The sequence below is a fragment of the Trematomus bernacchii genome, unplaced genomic scaffold (genome assembly GCF_902827165.1).
Source record: "Trematomus bernacchii unplaced genomic scaffold, fTreBer1.1, whole genome shotgun sequence".
Classification (NCBI taxonomy): domain Eukaryota; kingdom Metazoa; phylum Chordata; class Actinopteri; order Perciformes; family Nototheniidae; genus Trematomus; species Trematomus bernacchii.
In genome coordinates, this window is record NW_022987705.1 from 6,879,674 (window position 1) to 6,902,072 (window position 22,399).

General features: G+C 40.1%; 2 protein-coding genes across 9 annotated transcripts in view; one reads left to right on the top strand and one right to left on the bottom strand.

The window, feature by feature from the left end:
* The first annotated feature begins 6,136 nt into the window (after positions 1–6,136).
* Positions 6,137–16,257, top strand: LOC117490576 (serine-rich and transmembrane domain-containing protein 1). Its single transcript, XM_034140339.1, has 2 exons — positions 6,137–6,263; positions 14,853–16,257. The coding sequence occupies exon 2, from the start codon at positions 14,866–14,868 to the stop codon at positions 15,205–15,207; it is 342 nt and encodes a 113-aa protein (XP_033996230.1). The 5' UTR covers positions 6,137–6,263; positions 14,853–14,865; the 3' UTR covers positions 15,208–16,257.
* Positions 16,258–16,837: 580 nt separating this feature from the next.
* Positions 16,838–22,399, bottom strand: part of nbeaa (neurobeachin a) — a 94,110-nt gene continuing 88,548 nt past the window's right edge. For all 8 annotated transcript variants that reach the window (XM_034140427.1, XM_034140426.1, XM_034140429.1 and 5 more), the window contains 7 exons: positions 21,664–21,735; positions 21,260–21,415; positions 20,567–20,737; positions 20,341–20,442; positions 19,841–20,037; positions 19,522–19,673; positions 16,838–18,518 (listed from right to left, as the gene is read on the bottom strand). In XM_034140427.1, the coding sequence (XP_033996318.1) occupies positions 18,428–18,518; positions 19,522–19,673; positions 19,841–20,037; positions 20,341–20,442; positions 20,567–20,737; positions 21,260–21,415; positions 21,664–21,735 (941 nt within the window). In that variant the 3' untranslated portion in view covers positions 16,838–18,427. The remainder of the gene's footprint in view (positions 18,519–19,521; positions 19,674–19,840; positions 20,038–20,340; positions 20,443–20,566; positions 20,738–21,259; positions 21,416–21,663; positions 21,736–22,399) is intronic.

The following is a 22,399-nucleotide window of genomic DNA, read 5'->3' on the forward strand; positions in this document are numbered from 1 at the left end:
TGCCAAGGAGAGGAGGAAGTGAGTAATTTTCCCTGTGACAGATAAGATGCATTGGATCTTTGCTCCTCTGCAGAACTGATGAAATATCCTCACCTATTTGCTCCAGTACAGATGGGAGATAAGGTCGCCGGCTGTGGCCATTTTTTTCTCTGAAAAATGAAAATAAAAAAATCGATATCTGGTCACACTGTGCTGAAAGAAGGGACTGAGCAAACACACACATTCAGACTCACACACAAAAACATAGCACCTGCTCGGGGGACACTGAGTCTCTCTGTCTTCCTCTGTCTTTATATCCCTCTTCCTCATTTCCGTTCGGTCCCTGAGCAGATGCAGATTGCTTATGACAGATAGCATTGGGCTGCTGCCATTTCATTAACATGATGTATTGGTGGTGACAGGCTTGGACCAGATGGGCAGGCGGGGGGGTTTGAGCATCACCTCTTAAATACTGCACCTTTCAGGAATATCCTCCCAGCGAGCGATGGACACGTCTCACCTCTCAGCAGCATCTCATCCTGTGGTGTTCGCCCTGTTGGGAGATCACAGCAGAGATTGTCTCTCACCCTGAGCACAGATATAGCAGTTCAGGAAACACGAATCGGGCGACTAACCTGCAGGATAAAGAGATGAAAAGGCATCCTAATCTCCTGAAGTTTATCCACGTTGAACAGGCATTTTCCCATCACCCTTGGCAGGAAGAGAAGATGATAAACTGATCACGATTCGATCCAAACTCAAGAATCAAACTAAATTCTCAGTTATCTTTTTATCTTACCCACAATCCTCCATTCCCCCTGTTCCCAGCCAGGTTAATAAATGGTTAGGGGAAACAAAACATCGCAAAACAGTTGCAAATGGGCTGATTTCAACCTTTGTTGTCAGCTCAGTCAGACTAAACTTTAACTACAAACAATTGTAAGTTCATTGGCTGTACATATTTGTACTCTCCCTTTAAATCTGCTTTGTTTTGTTTATGTGGGCTGGAAAAAAAATTCACCATGAATTAATCTGAACACCGCTACAAAGATGAGTCGTGTTAGGTTGAAGCCCAATTAGCAGCATTTATGGCTCTGAAAGAGAACTGGCAATCATCACGTTAGCATCCAAGTTTTCATAAGATCATGAGACAACAGAACTTTAGAGAGGCCAAATCATCTGTGGCAAGCTGCAGGGGCATCAGTGAAGAAAACACTGCAAAACATTTCATATGTAGAGGGGAAGAGTTTCAAAACTCATGACAAACACCAACAAACTACATCAAATATGATTAGTAGTTATTCCTCTTATCCTCTTTGCCTGCTGTGTGGAGGTCACATGTCTCACACAGTCTTTGAGCTAATAATGCTTTATTTAATTATCCTCATGCGGATCAAAGGAGCTTTTGTTGGGGAATATGATGGGGACATTTGGTGCCAATCTCCTCAATTAAAAGGCCCATCACTGTAATGAGCCAGGGGCAAAAAAAGAAAATGTGCTTGGAAAAGAAAGAGGGGAGGGGGCATGTTATGTCAAGTGGGAGCGCTCTTATTGTCTGTTTCTTATGATGGTGGAATAATTATGATGCTCAAACTGTGAAAACACAACACACACCTGCAGAGACAAGTCAATCTATAACCAGACACTTCATAGGATATTACAGCATGTGGTATAAGCCATAAAGATGTGATGAAAGTTTAATTGTGTTCTTTTGGGGTCTGCGTAGAGTATTCAAAGTGAATATTAGGAATACAGAGACAGAAATATGCACTGATTTACTGAATTGTGAAAAGACACAAACCCATGCAGTGATTCTGCACAGTGTGGTAGCTTTAGACCTTACATCTTCTATAGCTTTTATGGCAAACTTGTGCATCAAATATCTCCCGTCTATCCATGTCTGAGCCATGGTTCATATGAATTATGAATGTCTGAAGATTAAGAGCTTTTTTGTATTTGCAGTTTAAGGGCCCGAAATCTTTGGGTGCACTAAATTATTCATATATTCAAATGAATCTGACTTTGAGGACATTTTTTTTCCTTTCTTCTCTTCTTTCATGAATTTAGAGTGTACCCTTCAGAGGGATAGGGTGAAATTGCCAACATTATTAGCGGTTAAGGTTTTATAGGGACACTGATTTCAGTCTACTTTTGGGCGTCTTGCTCAGACGTGTGTTTGTTTTATACATGTGTGTTGTGTTTTATTCCACTCCCCACAGTACACATTTTAAATTTCCATCTCACTCATTGTTATTCTGGACAAGTCCTCGCCTGTCAGGCTTCTGTCCTGTTCTCTCTCTCTGTGTGTCTGTGTGTGTCTGTGTGTCTGTGTGTCTGTGTGTCTGTGTGTCTGTGTGTGTGTGTGTGTGTGTGTGTGTGTGTGTGTGTGTGTGTGTGTCACTGTTATGCCTCAGTATATTTTCTCTGCTCCATGTCGTCAGATCTGTGGAGCTCATTTTGATTGGCAAGACACCGCCATGAGACGAAAAGCTGGAGTGTAGTCCGTGCATATTTATTGGCTGGTGTCTGATCTGAAAAATCTTTAACAAACCTAAACTGAAAATCACAAATAATTCTGCATATCATCACAGAGACATGGACCCAATATATTACATATTAACAGTTTCTCAGAGATTAAGGATGCAAGGATAGTTTGACTTGCAATAAGGGGAAGACAAATTAAAGAGTCAGCTTTCTTCTGCTCATCAAAGTCTTACATTTTGCTTTTGTGAACTTCCCTCTCAGTGGGGAGCTTTGCAAATTGCAGCAGATTACCAGAGGGATGAGATGCATATCTGCCAGTGCATCTACAATACCTAGAACTTCTGACATATATGAAACTAATAAGTTGTCGGTTATCCAAGAGTTATAAATTGTTCCCCTGAGTGTAGCAGAATAAGCTTGTCAAACATACACTCAGTTCAACCCCAAAATAGTCCAATGCAGTTGCTCAACCTCAATACTGCATGTCTCCCCCTCATTAACATGCAGTGCAGACACTGGTGTCCTCACAAGGGCAGGCTTGGGATTGCATGGAGTCAGAACAGGCTGGAATATCAGGGAATGACATGGAATTGGTGGCCACGCCGTCTGGGATTAGTACGAAAAACCAGCCGAGGCCAAAACTCTTATCTCCATCCTTCAGTCCTCTTTCTCACACACTGACACGCACATGCACACGCACGACGAAACCACACACTGCAGTTTGCACAGAGACGTGTAATCACATCCACATAATTAGCTTTGCCAAACATATTCCCTCTTTAGGCAAATATAGAATTGCGTGACTGTAACGATTCCCTGTTTAGAAATGGTCTCTTCCGAGTGTGATTAGTAGAATGAAGGTCATGGAAAATAATTATTTGAATAATTAAATTATGTTCTTTTTCTCTGTCCTTGGTGTCTCCCTCAACATTTCTTTTTGGGGTTCAGATTACGATGATATTCACAAACGGATTATATTCTCATCAGATGAATCCTAGACCCGTCACGTCTCTGTGTGAAGTGCACATGAATACCAGCTATGTGATGTTTGGGAAAGCTGGATTTGGATGGGAATAAAGTCATAGTCCTCTCATCTCTACTCTCTCTGTTCTCCGATGCTGCTTGCAGGCAGGGTGGCTGTGTCAGCGGGCAGATGGCGGAGGACGGAGGCATCTGTGCTCCCCTTCATAGAGGAGAGACAGGTGCTATCTGCCACATGATTAACACCTCATGAATATCATTAAGGTGCTAACAAGCTCATTCATCAGATTCAGGGTCATGCTCACATTTTATTTTATATCAGAGGACACTGAATTGTTTACTTTCAAAACAAGCAACGTCCTTTTCCAGGACTGGTTGGTTAACCTGAATAAGCAATTCATATGTTCTACTTCAATAAAAAAAAAGGTCTGTCTATTATGTGGACTGAGGATCTTCTGACTTTTCCTTGAGTTTGTACATTTTTTCTGTGAAGTATTTTAACACACACTTGACTGATTATCCCAGATTTGTGTACAAGCAGTTATTGTGCCTCTTGAACAATGTATTTTAAAAACTGCAGTGATCTCTTAACATTGTTAGTCTATCATCAGGTCAGGTCAAATTGTATTTATTTAACAGGGACACTGCACATTCATTAACATTTCTGTAAATGTGCCAGAGTTAGCCAAGGCTATTTTTCATCTGTAGTCCCTGGACAGATTTTGTAAGTCAACCTAAAACACATTTCATTTTAAACAAGTAAATACAATCAAATAAAAACATGCAATTTAGTGAAGTACTTTGCTGTATGTCAAAATACTAGCGAAACTAATGCATCAGCCACAACTGTACTTTATGTATGGTAGTTAGCATATTGCTAACATGCTATCTAAGACGCTGAACATTGTAGACAACATCAAAACCTCTAATCATCATTATGAACCTATTAGCATTCAAACACTGACGTTATCATTTGAAAGCGTCGCTATGACTTCAGTGATTACAGCCTCCCAGAGCCGCTAATACTGTTTAACAGAATCAATGCCATCAGCACCACAAACAGGCTCCACCTCCATTGTATTAGAGCAGTGGCAGGAGAAAAGAAAATGTCAAAATGTGTCAAACATAAATCCCAAACTATCTGATTAACTTAAAGTGGACCTATCATGCTATATGTGAATAATATAGTGTAGGACCATACCTATATAAGGCATATTTATACTTTTTTTTTTTCAAAATACCAAACAGATCATGCATTTTAGCCATGCCTCATTTTGCTCAATTTGACAATTTATAGCTCTGTTTGTGCAGGGGCAGATTCAGTGAGAACAGCACCATCTACTGGCCTGGCATATGTACTACAGCGTCTCCAGCGCTTTCGAACGGCAATGGCCGTGGCTGTCTCCTTCTGATTGGTGGAGTTGGCCCAATAGCCGTAGCGCCACCGTCCTGACGTCAGGACAGTGTTCAAATCTGGATCAGTTTTTATCAGATCCGTTGCAGCCCCTTTTTTAGAGATTTGGGTATGGAGGAAAATAGAGAGGGTTGTGTTTTCTGACACTTGGTGAGTTCCCTGGAACACCGGGGACACATATTCATGTATAAAAGACGTACAAAAGCGCATTTTGCATGATAGGTCCCCTTTAAAAGAGCGGGAACGGCCCCTTTAATTAGATATTTTTATTGGTTAGAACAGTTAGCTAGCAAGTTAGTTATAGGGAATATAATGACTTATATTTTGTTTATGAATGATGAATCTCAGACTTTGATATTCCTCTTAAAAAAATAAGCATTTAGTGAGAAAAAAAATCCAGTTATAGCATATATTCATCACAATTTTCAATTTGTATATAAAGATGTGTGCACTTTACAGAATGTATGTGCTTTGCTGCCGTTAAGAGACTTACTTTTAAAAGTGGGGATCAGCGGGAGAGAAAGAGAGGTAAGTGAAGATGTGAGCTTTAAAATGAAGAGAGGTGAGAAGAGATGCGCTGAGGAACTAAAGGGTGTTAAAGGCTAATTATTTCTTCCATGGCCGCCCTTTACTCATTCATCCGCCAATTTGGGGTCTCGTCTGAGGAGTTTAAACTGCCTGCATGACGGCAGCCGGTTATTGCTCACTACTGGATACTGACGCAGTTTGCTGAGAGCAGAGAACAGGCTGTGTCACACACACACACACACACACACACACACACACACACACATTAGAGAGACGTGAGACAAAGAGTGGATTGGGTGTGTGTATGTCATGACAAATATTGATTTATTGGTCAATTGTCAAACCATTTCTCTGGCTGTATGTCTATTGATCCGACTGATGTCTACCCCTGTAATGAAACAATTGAACAGTGTGAATCTTTGCTCAATGAAAATTAGAGACAGAATAGATTGTACTGTTAATGTGATCATCAAAAGTGGGAGGGCAGAGATGGGGGGGGGGTTGTCACACTGAGAGACGGGGTGGGTTTAGAGCGAGCACTACTCCCCCTCTTCTTTCCTCTTCACCCCTCTCAAGTAAAAAAAAAAACATAATTCATTAGTTACAGCCTCTCAGATAGAGACCTTGTGCATGCGTGTGTTCCCTTTTAAATGTGAGCCCATTCATATTAGAGGACTCATATCTGACAGTGTGTGTGTGTGTGTGTTTGTGTCACACTGAATGACAGAGAGGGGGGGGATAGCGGACAGGCTCAGAGGGAAGATCTCAGGGGCAGCAGAGATCTGGTTCGCTCGGCTGAAATACCAAACACACAACGGGATGGATTTCTGCACAACGTGAATGCCAGCAAGGAACACCGGTCTCACACATTAAAAAGGTCTGTAACTTCTCCTTTTTTAAACAATATCTGATATGCTTCTAATGCTTGAAGCTGCTTTTTATGAAATGTCTCCAAATCGTTTAGAGACAGAGCGGGCACGGTGTTAATCTGCTCTGTAAGAGGGGATTCCTGCTGAATCCAAAGAGCCATTATTCACCTTAAATGCCTCAAATGTATCCGTCTCGTTTCAATGCCAGCAACTTTATTCAGTGCTGTATTTCTGCCTGCACAGCAGTCGTGACAAAACACTGTTAGACAGCCAGGGAGAGAGATGAAAGACATACTGTAGAGGAAGGATGAAATTCTGAAATATAGGAAAAGAGGGGCATACTTGTTTTATGTGGCTTGCAGAAAAGGATACATGTAAAGGGTATGAAATAATATATACATTAATTCACCAGCCTCGGAAAGAAAGCAGGCTTCCTGTGGCAGTTGAGAAAAAGAGGAGTGATGAGTGAAGCAATTGTGCCCCTGGTTTGAGAAGAAAAAAGGACCTCAAGAAAGTGTGTTCAGTGCATTGAGAGAAAGAGCAGGGTTTGTTTGAGTTTAAAATGATGTATGACTCCCAGTTCATTATAAACAAAGAGAGAAAATGAACTGCTAACGGACACGATCAGTATCAAATGTATTGGCAACTGCTTTAAGGAGTAGCAGGAGTAGTTAACAGATAGAGAAGGAGAAAATATACTTCACCACAGGGATGGACTAGCACACACACACACAAACAATAACACTCACATCAAAGCAAGAGAGCTCATTATCCACACTGACCAAAATGTCTTCCCATACGTAATGATCACGCATCCCAAATGTAAACTCCTGTTATCTTTCTGTCAATTGGAATAAGCCCTTCGCAACACCTTTAAGATCTCATTACAGTGGAGCTTTTTGAAATGCTCACCTGCCTGCACTGAATATCAGAGAGAATCAGACAACAGACGGACAGCGGTGCTCGACCCCTGCTGGAGCCGTCGGGTGCCCTCAGGTGCGCTGCAGGATTTTATCATTCAAATATACAAGCAATGAATAAAAACACAAGTTTATTGTTTTGTGGACTCATTCAAATTCAACCTGTTTTTCTACATTTAATAGAAGTATGTGTAATGTATTGGCATATGTAAACTATCCAAACTGAAAATAATAAATTGTTGAGCATCTTGTGGGAAATCAGTTGAGAGCTTCTGACGCATTAAAACATCACCGTCTTCCTTCTTTCATCATTGCTGCATATCTCTGACCCATAAGTGGGTTATCTGTGCTATTTGGGGCTGCTGAGGCGATTTGGAATTCATGTGGTTGAGCCTCAGGTCTGTTTTCAGCTGATCTGGCTCAGAATATGAAAAATATAACATGTTTGAAATTCAGGGGTACTTTTATTCCCCAACAATCTGTTGTTTGAGCTGGAATCGTGTGTAAGCCTGTGTGTGTGTAGACATCTTTGTGTTGGCATATGCATGTATGTATATATATATATATATATATATATATATATATATATATATATATATATATATATATATGCATGTATGCATGTATGCAAGTTAATAGTATTTGTGCTATTGGCACAGCTCGTCTGTTGAGGCATGAGGTGTGAATACTGTATGAAGCACACACACAAAAGAATATGGCCCAAATGCCATGACATTTTGCCACACATGGATCTTGTGCATTATTCATGAAGTGAAAAGCCAATACCAGAACTGAACAGACAACAGATGGGTTTGTCTCAGGGGTTAAGGTTTTAGTAAATATGTGCATATGGTGCATGAATGGACTGTAAAACTGTCAGTTTACTAGGCTATTTCCCCGTCACCGAAAGAGATGTCAATGTTTTAATAAGAAGAAAATGGAGGGTCCACGGCTATGTTGCAATCCGTTTCTCTACTGGGTCCTGGATTGGGAAGCTGTTGTGAATATAAACAGCCTCATGCAAAAATGATATCTTTTATAAATAAAACAATAAAACCATACTTGCATGTATCTTTAGAATAAATGGATACAAATAGGGATAGATTAAAATCCTCTATCAAATCTTAAATCATTCAAATGTATTGTATAAAACTAAAAACACACACTGTACAAAAGACATAAGAAAATAAAACAGCGAAGAATATTGTGAGGACAAGGGATGATGAAAAGATGAAGGAGGATGAGGAACAGATTGAGAAAGTGGAGCAGAGGAAGCTTCACGGCACAATGTCTCAGGAGTTTTGCTGAACATACTCCACCAGCGGAGGAGGAGACCGTGTGAGGAGTGACTTTGAGAGATAGTGCCGCTAAGGAAGGAGTTTGATCAGGACAAAGGGCAGCGTTGGGAGAGAAGGCGTGACGGCTATAGATACAGAATGGCGCTGGACCATACATACGCTCAAGTCAAGACCCATCAAGCAAAGGTGGAGTAGAGAGAGTAGAAAGCTGTGGAAGAATGAAGAGAAATGTGCTCAGGGCAGCTGGGTTAGAAGAGTGTGTAGTAGAGATAACCAAGGCTTTACTGAATATATTTAGAGCTCTTTAATAGGTTAAGGGGCAATACAAAGCTGAAATATATATAGATCATAAAAGAGCAAGTTGTAACCGAGAGTGAAAATGAGAAGCCTTTCAGCCAGGACCCATCTATTAGCCCGAGGCTGTTAGACTCCGGAGGAAACAGGAGAATGAGGAGGCTGAAAGGCAGAATAGATTTGGTTTCAAAGTGCCTGAACTCCACATGGCCCAGACTGGGAGTGAGGGGGACATACTTCCATGTTAAAGAAGTTAAAGAAGGTCAGAGACTTAAATCAAGTGAATTGAATGCATTCAGAAAATGGCCGGCTCTTGTGAAACCCGGTCGAATGGAATGCAACGGACTCTGAAGACCAGACAGGCTATTCTTAGTTTTGACGTCACAGTCCGATGGGATTGCTCACCTGGAGGGCAAAACAAAGCTGCCCTTCAACTGCCCGACAAGGACAGCGCAGCTTTTACCACACTGTCAGCCACAATGCCAGATACTGTAGCTGCTGTTACATTTCTGCAGAATCCTGTCTCAAAATGAAAACCCAGAGGTGGAGAGTGTGGCAATTAGACATGGCACCATCCCAGACGTGAACATTTCACATCAAAGTCACCAGACTTATCTGCATTACCAGTCATTTCAACTCGCTGATAATCTGATGGCTCTCTCTATGCTGTTCCACCTCTGACAAAGATGTGTTATCTTAGCAGCAGACATTAGTAGCTAATTACTAGCACTCATCTCCGCCTGCAGTCCAACAGAGAAAAGGCCATATCAGCTCAGAGGGAAGTGTATGAGTAGTTTAAATCACACCTGAGTGAGTGTGAGACTTAGCAAGACTCCTTTCTCCTCTGAGATGGAGAATGACAGTAGGGAAGGCAAGAGACACCTGCTGTACATACACACTTTAAATAATGTGGCAAGCTCCACTCACAGTATCAGCTGTTTTAAAAAGAAAACATCAAAGATTTTTAAAGCCAACAGAGGACTTCCATGTTAGACCTTAACCCTTGTGTGTTGTTGACAATGGCTTTACTTCCTTATTGTTAAGGGTCTCACAAACCACCACACTGCTGTACGTGTAAAACTAAAAAGTCATTAATTTCACGCAATGCCACACCTTTCTAAAACTGACCTCAATAAAACCTAATATGTAAGGATTGTGAAGAAGAATTTGAGTAGTACATTCCTTTCACCACAAACTGGTCTTTCACATTTGCTCAATGTAAAATGTCGAAAATGTCGAAGTACCTAGCTGATAAAACAGTGTTTTTGAAGCTGAAGAAGAAAAGAGTTCACCAATAATATTAGGGTTAAAGGTAGGGTAGGTAAGAATAGAGAAACCAGCTTGAGTGCGCTAGAATTTGAAAGTACACAACCGGAAAAAATCTGCCCCTTCCTTCAGACTTCCTTACAGAGCCCCTCCTCCAACACACACGAACGTGCACATGACCAATGAGGGCACGAGATAAGTTTGTGCACAGATGGAAGGCTGACAGGCAGGTAGGCCATCCAGTTATTTTAGCCGGGCCGGCTCAGATGATTGGTCGTGCTTTTTACAGCGCCACGGCTTCCACAGATGACATTTTGTTATGTATTTATTGTCAAAGCATTTAATGTATTCATTGCTATCGGGATGTTAAGAGCATTCCATGGAATATAACAAAAAGTGTATCTGAAGTGAATTACATACCCAGCGAAAGTAAAAACATGCTTCTGATACAAAAACTCAAGAACAAGTCAGATTACAGCTCAGAAAGAGAGATATAACAATGAGGCACAAAGGGTACAAATACTAAAGAAATCCCCATCTTCAAGAGTTAGCAATTTATTCTCCTAAAATCCGAGAAAAAATAAATGTAGGGAGGCTTAGCTTGACAAAAGAGCTGACCAAGGTCACGCTAGTCTTTGGGATGTGGAGAGAATCAGCAGAGACGGAGGATCAGCTGCATGAGAAGCAAGCAAAGCATGATTGTAAAACCATATCTTTCCGAAAAATAAAACCAATTACATTCAGTAGAAAACTGAAATTATTGATAATGATCATTTAAAGACACTCTTCACACCTCCTGGAAATATTTTGTTCGGTGTTGTAAAAGAGTACTCTGGGGTGTTGTTACAGGTACAAAAAAGAAAACTTCAGCCCAAGCCATTACATCGGGTGCTTGGTGTGATCAGAGGTGTAACTTTCAACAAGAGAGAGAGCAGCTACACAATGTTTATCAGGGTGGTGGGTTACAAGTTAGGAAGGAAGTCAATGAGAAAGAGCGGACATGTGGCTAGGCAGGATTTGTAGATGATTTTACTACCTAAAAACACATTAAAAGCATTATTTTTCGAGATAAGGACGCACAATTTTCCCATTTGCCCTGTATGTTCTCTGTATTACGCTTGTAGCTATTCCTTAGGAAAATAACTACCGGTATTCATTTAATGTAGGCGTGTGTGTGTGCATGCGTATGTCTGACCTCTTCAGCCTCAGCGGGCCTGCACGGCCTGCCCTCTTAAAGTAGATTAGCTTGAAAAAGAACTGAACGTACCTTGTTGCCTGGATACAAAAAGCATCATTAAGCCCAATTATCAGCCTCTTCAGTTCACAATGAACAAGCTTCATCACAGATTTCAAAACAACGTATCATTAACGACAGCAACCTATACAGAGCAGGAGAGAGTGGGAGGGTGACAACAGGAGAAGGACAGCAGAGAAGATATGTGAAAAGTGGCAAAGTGAAATTAGATCAAAGAGGTGGAGAATGAATGGAGAGAGTTTCAGGGTCAAGTTAGTAGAATTTTTTGCAGAAATAACAACATTTTTGAGTAAAGGTCGCCATCACCGTAATGCAAATGGTTAAATCAAGATGGTTAAATCATTTCAGGAAGAAATAATAATTAAAAGGATTTAGATTTAGGATGGCAATGTTGGACAGCTCAAGGAGAGAGGGGCAGGCATGTGCAGTGAATATCAATACTTAAACTCTGTAAAAAACATATAAGTCAACAAAGACTGCAAGACATTTTTCATTGGGTCGGGGAAACCACTGGGAGGATTTGATAAAGAAAACAGAGTTGGGGCAAGAGAGTATGCAATTACAGAAAGTGTGAGAAGCATAACTCCCCCTCCTCATTATGCTGTGCATCTCCCTGGAGGTACAGCAGGCTGTAGATTAAAGAGAGCAACATTCTTGTCAACTGTACCATCCAGAGAGAGACAAATTGAGAGAATAACGGGGGAGTGAATAAGAGTTTGGGGACAGAGTTAAAATTTCAAAAAGCGACCTTGTTCAATAGAAGATTACGTTTTGTTCAAACACTGACAAATGTAACAGGAACAGAATAAAGCGTTGGGATCGAACAGGTGCAACACATTTAATAACTGTTTTCATTTATAAAAGGTAAACTGTGCAAAACATAGTAGAAGCAATAGTCAGAAAAGTGTTCATATCACCATCTGGCATCATCTTAATGTGTCAGCTGAGCTCTGCTATTGCTATTGACTTTAGTTGTGTCTGCTGCTTTAATCTTCTCATTTTAATTTAATGTAAGGCTCATTACCTGACATGTGTCAATACTGCACACACACTCAATAGCATTTTCTCTGCAATAGTACAACAAGTAGTTTTGTAGTGCCAAAGTATAACATATAGCCTGCTCTAAAACAACAAACACCTGAATTAGCTAGTTGTCCATGCTCCACACAATAACCCACAATGCTTTTTACAGGTTAATGGCTAAAAAGTTAATGCTAGGTAGCTAACTGTCTACTAAAGTTTTCTTACATTTAACACACTCTACTTACATAAAACTCTTTAAGTAGGTCAAATAAATTGCAATAAATACACAAATTAACTGCTAGGGAATTTAGAGACTCCCAATGAAAAATTGAATGATACCACTTTTAGTAGCAGGCGAATTGTATTGGCTAATGCTAATCGCTGTTGGAAATGGCTAGTTCTTCCAGCACATACACGTATCCCAGGCTTGCTCTCAGCATTATTTTAGATCCAAAAAAATGTTTACAGGTGTTCACAAAAATGTATAATGTTATAGTCAAGATAGAAAGTAGTTGTCTTACCTGTGCAAAACATATTTTGGCAATATGCGGCGAAACTCTGCCATTTACACGATATTGGGGTAAACTATCTCAGCTTTGAACGAGATAAATCCTGCGACACAGAACAACAGCTGAGCTCTGACCCCTGACCCCCTCTGCTAAAAAGGTGTTCACAGATAGCACTTAGAGCCAATACAGTACATTACAATTACAGACTGTCCACATTTTGAAGGAGCATTTGTGTTTATTAACCAGTTTTCACACGAGTAATGCTGGGCTATGTAGTTATTGCAGCTTGGAGAATTTTTTTTTAATTTACAAAAGTTTATTATCTCATGTACTATTAAAAACATAGGCCTACCATGAATTCAATGTTAAGTGCATCATGTTCAACAAAGTGAGATTACACTGACTCACTCTTGTTGCCATTATGATTCGTTTTACACAATATAATCTTGCAATCGAGTACAAAAAGTAATTGAATGTAGGCTTTACAGAGGTAAAATAAACGTGTTCTTAAATATGATTCTGGTTCGCCATTGCAAACATATTATACAAATATATATTATGTCTTAGTCCTATTTTGTTTTTAATATCTAAGAATCTGGAGAAATATACATTGGTTGGATATATATTGTGATTTGTGAACAATGTTGATGTGCATTTTAGTCCATTCACTGAATATAATTTGGTCAGGCAGGCACACATATGGTCCATGGTGAAATGCATAACCATGAAATGGAGACGAAGGAGGGGAGAGCTGGCAAATAAGAGAGAAATGAGCTCACACCGCTGTGTTGCAAAGAGTGTTTGATGACCCCCCTGCTACATTTCTGGTCATGGTCAATCAATCGTCCCTTTGAAGTGTCTTTCTCCGCTGTCATAGATCAAGACAGAAGACTGGCCTAACCCAAATACAACTCTCTGTCTCCCCCCAACACAAAGACTGTGAACATTTATATACCACAATACTCAGTCACATGTTCAGGCCACTTTTGTGCCATGCAGTAATTTGCAGTGGAACAATATCAGCAGTATTAATATGCAATGGAGGAGGGTAGGCTCTCAGCTGTCTTTGTGAAAGCTGATTACGAGGAGTTTAATTTCATCAGATAAGGATGCCTTCGTTTATGAGCATAAAAGGCTCCAGGCTCCAGACTGACAGGCTTTCAATGACACAAGCACTCCCCCTGCTGTTTCTCTGTATTATAGTCCGGTCAGTAAAGCTCTTTATGCTGGAATTTATCCTCCGACAGTCTTACCACAACAGAACAGTGTCCACAGTAGATCTGTGTCTGTTTGTTAAAAATTCATCCTTGCATTAGAAATATTCACAGTGCTATAATTTTTGAGGGATCAGCAACAATTCTGACACAAATGAATATAAATATGTTTGCACTTATCTATGAACATACAGCGAGGGTATGTTGCAAGATTATGAGTATTTCATACAGATTTCATACATTATAACATAAACCAACACTTAACTGTTTTGCTTGTTTCATTGCTGCAAATACATTCAAATATATTTATATTTATTCACATTTTTATAATTTCCTTAGTCTTGCAGATAAGTGAATTTAATAATCTAAAACGCATTTTTTTGTTGTTGCAAATAACAGTTGAGTACTTGTGAATCAATTGGATGTTTCTCAATTAGCATGAACTCTCCATGAGGTGCTCCAAGAGGGATACAATAAATGATTATTATTTTCAACTATTATTTGATAGAAATCTGTTCTGTATCTGGGGGCCCTTGAAGTAAATTGTTGGTGCTGAATCAGAATTGATGAAGGGCTCTCTTTCCTCCTTCTTCATTTCTGCCAAAGCTGGATGTGGGTGACAGCTCTTGCGTTAGCAAGCATCTGCCATGCTGAAGTGTCCTAGAGGGAGGAAATAAACACTTGGCAGCATTGGCAGACAAAAGAGATTTCTTCTACTGCCCATTTAAATTAGGAATGTTGATGTGTCTTTCTGTTGCTTCACAAAAAATCTCACTAACCCTTTTTTCTCTCTCATGCAAATCTAATAATTTATGCAGAACATCAGCCAGGATGTCAGGGATGGACGTCTCGTTGGTGGACCATAATGAGACTGCAATCTCTCCGATAGACAATGGGACCTTTCTACGATTCTCACCAACCTCTTCTTCCACCTCAGCGGCCGCCTCATCACCGGGTCGTCAGGGCAACGTTTACGTTTATGTGTGGCTCTTCCTCGGCCTGCTGGTGTTCCTGCTGACGCTGCTCATCATCTCCCTCCACAGGCTGAAGAACATCATCTCCTCCTCCTCATCGGTCCCAGACTGCAGCAGCGAAGGAGGGAGCTCCTTCACCAACATGGAGATCTGTAGCATCTCATCTCAGAGGTCCACCATCTCCTCACTGTCTACCTGAGCTTCATGGGAGGGAGCACGTACAGACACATGGACATGTTTGTCCACGAGTATCCCCCTGTGAACGCATGCTTATACGCTAAAAGCAGGAAAGCCTGCACACTCAAAACACATGGACGACCCAGCACTTCCTCATTGTGACATAAAAACACTTGCTTACGCATGTATATAGTAATCCCAATAGTCCAGAAAGTCATGTGTGTTCATGCATTTCCATAAGCACAGGGGAAATAAAGCTGACAATGTGAAGAAGAGGTCTTGAGGGATGAGACTGACTGACCTTGTTTCAAAGACAAATGCACCTGGGAGACCACTTTCCCTTAGCAAGAAAAGCTTAATGAGGGAATACTATTTTTCCTCTTCATTTTTCCAAGGTTAATTTCTTGTATTTTGCTTGTCATCTTTACTGTGAAACAGTTAATATTGCTTTCAAGTACGTCCAGCATGTTTCATAATATCCGTAGACTACATAAAATAATTACAGTACTACAATCATATTAAAGACCATTGCTTTGTTCAGATATGCATGTGTGTGTCTAGTTGACTATGAGATACCTTAAAACTGTACATCAGAATGCTTCATGATTCCCCTGGAGAATGGACATTGCACAAGACATCAGGCTGGAGGTAAAGGTGAGGAAGAAAGTGTGTCTTGCTGACAGGCAGCGGGCCTCTGACTGCAGCTACAGACCGGGTCAAAAATGACATAAACGAGATGAAATCTGGGTCCTGAAAGACAGCTCTAGCAGCGTGACGGATTACCCTCTCCTGCCTGTCAGCTCGTATGGCGTCTGATTGCAGTCTCCATAGTGACCGAAGCATGAGAGCTCTGTGCAGCCTGTCTGACTTCTTTGTTTAAGCTATGGTAATGGTTGCTTCTGCTCAAAATACATCATTTGTGTTTTAATACTGTGATATGTTGTTTCTTTGACAAGACATCCCACATTCAGAACTTATTGTTATAACATTTATTACCCCGTGCTTGTGTTGTTTTTGGTATTTTGGGGCATAATTTCATTCCTGTCAACATCATTCAGTAAAGATAAAAACATGGAGGACCTGGGTGTTTGTACTGACCATGACCTTTCCTGTGCAAATCTAACTTTTGTCAATGGGTTGAATGAATACCATAAGGATTTTCATTCTTTTCTTACACACATTGTCTATTTTAATTGCCTCTAAAAGATGTGAGCCTTCCTTTATCTCTTCTATATATTACTTGGTATGCTGCATAAGGGTGATTCAAGAGCAAAACAAAGTAACTTGATTTAATGATGCTTGATTTAACGAGACTCACTTAAAACATTGCACAATTTGATTGTAATAAGTTCCATTTAATAGTATAAACTAACATTTCCCTGTAAATCTCAACTCTGAGTTCTTAGGAGGTGCTGCAGAAAGTGACTGACAGTAACAGGCATTTGAAATGAAAGGTAGTTCGACAATGTTGTCAAGTGCACATTTTGACTCGAGAGGCTCTTGAAATCTTTTGAGAAAGCAGGATTCCTTTCAGACCGGTGTCTTGTTAAATCTGCAGTCAGAGCTCACTCTGCAGTGCCGCTGTCTTGAAGTCAAAAAGAAAGCTTTTGGTGAAACAGAATGTGTCACCAATGAAAAGTCAAGTCATCAAATTCTTTGCATATTTTATTTTTCTTATCATGATTTTTTTTTTCAACTCACACATGTCATATTTTACATCTTTGCAATAAAACATGAATACAATAGTTTTTTAGGGTTTCATAGATCCAAAAATATTTAACCTTTTTTTGGATACGTAAGTTGAACCTGTCGATAGAGTATGTGCATGTGCGCATTTGATCAAGATGGCTTCACACATACAGTACCTCTCACATTTCATCCCCTCTCCTCACTCCTTTCCACCTCTATCAGCTACAGAATCATGATATTGCTTACAACTGTGAGGTTGTAAAACCTAATAATCACACATGAGCTCAACGCTTTAAATACAAACATCAATGCACAAATAATCCCGAAGGGGAAATGGACCTAAACAAAATGGCAGCCGACCAGAAAGAACCAAGCTAATAAATAATGATATGTGATTGGTGCAAAGTGCAAATACAAAACAAACTTTTACATTGATTTGATTCTCTTCTTTTAAATAATCAACAAATGTGGGTAAGTGAAGGTTTCCTTTGCGCTTTCAATCTTATTCAGCTGATTAGGTCTCCCGCCGAGCCTGAACCAAGACTTTATGTACATATTTGACAAAACAATCACCAAATATACAAAGGAAATCATCTCAGTCTCGTGGTTGTCATCCTTGGTGGCACTGGCAAGATCTCTTTATCATTACCATCTCCGGCAAAATAATCACCATCCTTGACACTGCCGTTATCATCATCAATCTTGTCAACATTATAATAATTATTACACAATATTTTACATACAGCAAGTCATTAATAAATTAAAGGTGATAAGCGCAGTTTGTGTAGTGAAAGAACACGTGTTGGCTCTGAAGGAAGCAGAGCCTTATTTACATAAGAATCAGACTTAACCCTGCTGCAGGGAAAAATAAAATAACATCAAATTAACATTATAAAATAAAATAAATCCAGATAAAATAAAATCATAACCCCAGACATTTTTTCAAGGGTGAATTTTAAGATCAAGCCAATAGCACCGTTTTTTTTTAAGAGTGGGCGGGGCTGGATCATTTCTGACCATTTCTAATCAGTTGAGACACATTGAAGGAGTCTTAATTTACAGTCCACCCAAATCATTATTTGACTGAACTCCCCTCAAAGGAAAAGTAAAGAACAAAATTGATAGAGAAGAAAAACATAAGAAAACCAAAACTTAAGTTCTTTGTCTATAAAGCATGAAGCGTACCAGGAACAGCAACTGCAGCAGTCCAGCGAGTGGTACGGGTATGAACGACCTCTACAAGGTCTGCTTGACTTTCCCCCATTCTGCAGTCTATTTTATGAGCAGGTTTTGGTGTGTATCTTCGGGGTACTATGTGTCTGTGGTTACACACGTATGTGTACGTACACGTATGTACAGAGGGAGTTATTTCCACCAGCGCTGTCGCATCCTCAAATCAAGTAAACTTCACAAGGGATTAGAGCCGGTACTTGCTTTTCCTTCCTCTCTGTACCTTCAGTTTCCCAGTGTCGCAGATACACAGCAGAATGCTTCACCTCCTCTCTTTGTTCTTCTCTCGTCTCCCTATCCTTCCCATCCTCATGCTGTCCACCTCAGTACCTGTTCTGGTGCTCGTAGTGCCAGCGGTTGAAGTCTATGTTGAATGCCACAATGCTTCCGGATGCCATGCCAGTGATCAGAGTCCTGAGGGCAGAGCAAAAACAGTAAGTCACATCCAAACTATGCACATACTTTTGGAAAATTGCATACATTAAACCAGGGGTGTCCAAACTACGGCCAGGGGGCCAAATGCGGCCCACGGACCATTTTGAATCGACCCTCAGCTAATTAAAAAAGTATAATGAATATGGCCCACAAATGAAACTTCTGCTTGTCTTATATTGTACTTCTCAAATATATATGTTCAAATATATTACACAGTATTCATGTGTTAAAAAGCCAAATCTTCAATAAAATTCAGGCAATTAAAGTTGAAAACATTTTCTAACATATCTAAGTTGATAAGAAAAAGCCCAATAACACATTTACATAACAACCTTTAATTTTTTTATTATTATTATTATTATTATTAATATGAAGATTTTTTGTTGTTGAATATATAAATATTATCGTGAATGTGGATAAATACTGTATTTTAACAATACGGTATTCTGTTTTTTCACATTTGTTATTTTTTATTTGTTATTTTTAATCTGTTCGAAATAAAGATTGAAATGAAATGAAATGAAAACCTTGAAATAGACCCTTCATATTTCCTCTTATTATAAGCAGTCTGAAGCTCCTGTTTTAAGGAATGAGCTGCCAACACAATAAATGAAACCCTATGGAGAGCTAGGATGTACGCTGCATTTTCAAGTATCAAGAATAATTAACCTACATTTGATAGATTTTTCTAACTTATAACTGAACTTACCTAGAATATACCTCTAGTGAGTGGCCCAGCCCTTCGTATATTTTTCTGTATGTGACCCTCGGTGAAAAAAGTTTGGACCCCCCTGCATTAAACCATTGCATTTTTCTCTAGGACATCATCTGAGGTTTGGGTAAAATAACCTCACAGTTACTGATTATTCAGTATTCTCTGCTGCCCCCTGGTGACCCAGTTTCCTTCACAACAATAGTGAACAAAAAGGTCCTTCTATCAATTATCCTACTGACTCTCAGAGTCACAGCCTGTCTGTTTTACCTCTGGTCATGTGAGAGGTCCATGGCACGGATGCCTGCGTCACAGCCTGGATAGATGTACAGCTGTTTGAAGTCGCACGCCTGCCACACTTCCACAACTCCGTTATCGCCTCCTGTCACCAAGTTCTGTCCGTCGCTGCTCAACAGGATCGCCTGGAGAGAGAAAGAGAATAGAGAGGGGTCAAAAGAGGCTCAACTACTCCATTGTGTTGAACAACAGTATATCGCATTGTTTATTGGTAAATAAAAACAGGATTCATGCATGAATATACACCAAAATGAATATTACAGTATGTTGAAATGAACTCCGACTGCCTTACCCGTGTGGAGTCATTGACCTCCATTTGTGCCAGGAGTTTTCCATTTATGCTGAAGTTGCAGAAGTGGCCTCTGTCATAGTAGATGATGCAGTGGCCCTCGCTGGACACTGAGATGAGGCGGGGCCGCTGACACAGCTCTGGTCCCTCCAGGGCCCGAAGAAGGTCCCCTGTGATGGTGTGGACCAGGCATGGGCCCTCTGAGAAGCAAGACGAGAGCGAATTAGTTAAGAAGTTATTTTATTCAATTAGCTCTGCTGGCGGTAGAGTGAGCCTACTGTATATGTTGTGAGATCAGGAAATATCAGCCTAACCTCTAATAGAAATTAAAACAACGACATATGGGGAAAACAACATATGAGAGAGCAATCTACAGGTCATTTGTCCAATGGCTTTGCGGCTGTTATGTATCTGAGGGTTCTAACATTTCAATATTTTATCTTTTATTCAATTCTCACAGTGAAAATAATCTATGAATCGAAAATTAAATTGGGCACACAAACCTTTAGCTCCACTGATGACCAGTCCCAGCTCTGCACAGACGGACACACACACCACTTCATGGTCGTGTCCTGTCAGTACGGCCCTGGGAGCGGGGTAGTCACCTGGAGAATAAAACAGAGTTAAGAGACACCATACATCTCCGGGACCTGTACTGCTGTCTGAACTAAGAGCATGTAGACACCGAGTGTCCAACAAACATGTTGTTACCATCAAGTCATCACTCACTGTTGTTAGGATTGTCCCCGATAATGTGGTGTCGTCCACTCCAGTACCACAAAAGAAGAGTGGCGTCTCTGGAGCCCGACACGATGTAGCAGTCACCTCCGATGTAGGACTCTGATCTGGCGAGACATGTCACCACATCCCAGTGGCCGAAAACGATCTGGGTCAGCTTTCCTGTGGAGAGGAACGAGGAGCGAGGCTAAGTCACTGTGCCCTCTACAGTAATCATACCTTTGTAGGCCAAGGGTGATTAACTAAGGCAAGAATCCAACGACACATCTGAACACTATAAATAAAGCTCCCACCAGTTTTAACTTAGTTAGTTAGATTTTTTTGCATCCAGAAACTATCATTTGTTTTCCGATGTGCGCACTTTAGAACCTGTTTATTCATGATTACTTAAACATGCAGGTTTGGGAACATTGAGTCACTAAATATAAATCACTAAATCTCTAGACCGAAAAATAATTTGAGGTGTAAGCCCAGGTGTATATGTGAAAAAGAAAATCGAAATCTCCCCTTGATGAAATATCCAAACAAAAATCTAAATAAAATTACAATGAGTCCACATTATCTTTATTCAAACTAGGACCTAGGACAGGATTGCAGCTTTTATAGAGTTTTTAAAAAACACCTGCTAGTACATTTAGACTAAACACAATGCTCAACAGGTTTTCTGAATAATACCAAACCTACCCGTCTCAGTGGAGTAAACACGGAAGCTCTTGTCCCAGAAGCCGCAGACCAGGATGTAGCGGTTGTCGGCGGTAACCACGAAACAGTGTGTGTTGATTTGGATGCTCTGGTCCACGAGGTCAGTGATCTGACGCTTGTTCACGCCTGAGTTGTTGGCTACATGGGAACATAAAGCGTAAGTTAATAAGGGCAGCGTGATGCCATATGGTTCACAAGCATTTTAATAACTGTTCATAATATTATATTACTCATGTTAGTATTACAGCCTGGTACTCAGTAATATGTGCACAAATCCCTAATATATCATGTTATATATTTAATTAAGTCCTGCTACTTGGTTCTAAAATATTATCGGTATTACATAAAACCAATTAAATGTGCTGTGGAGGTGTTAGCGCACTGACCTATGAGAGGGTCCATCTCAATGGGCAGATGATGAGCCTGCTCCAGGGAATATCCCGGAGCTCCACGGAGGCCTGAAGGATAAAGGGTAAAAACATTAAAGTAAGTCACACCCGCACATACACACATCGTAAAGCTCTCCTATAATCCCCTAGTCGAGTGCTCTGTGATGCATGCGCTACAGCAAGATAATGTTGAAAAATAAAATCTTCACAACTAAAGTCACGAGGGCTGCCTTATGGCCCGCCGTAATTACACTACCACGATTCATTAAACCTACCCTGCTTTTCTAATGAGGTCATTAAAGGTTAATTGAGGGTTTAATTAACACATATTTCTTTGTCAACATGTGGACAACATACTAGTAAACTCTCACCCGGGGTTTAAAGCACTGCAGGCTTCCATAAATTAGTGTTAATTGCATAGATGATACATAGCATAGAATATAGCATGATATTATTTTCCTTGGGTGTTTTTTATGAATATTTTGTATCAATCCTTAAATAATTTAGTCTTTATAATGTCATGAATTTGCCAAAAAAACAACAACAATTTAGCGTTGCCCAAAGGGAGTTCTTTAAATTGCATTTGTCTGATCAATCTTTTTAAAAATAAAGTGATTCCATTTGATAAAAGAGAAAATCAGCTAATCACATTTGAGAAGCTGGAATCAGCATGTCTGTGGCTGTTTTCCTTGATAAATTAATAATTGTTATTAAGACTTATTGATTAATTGAC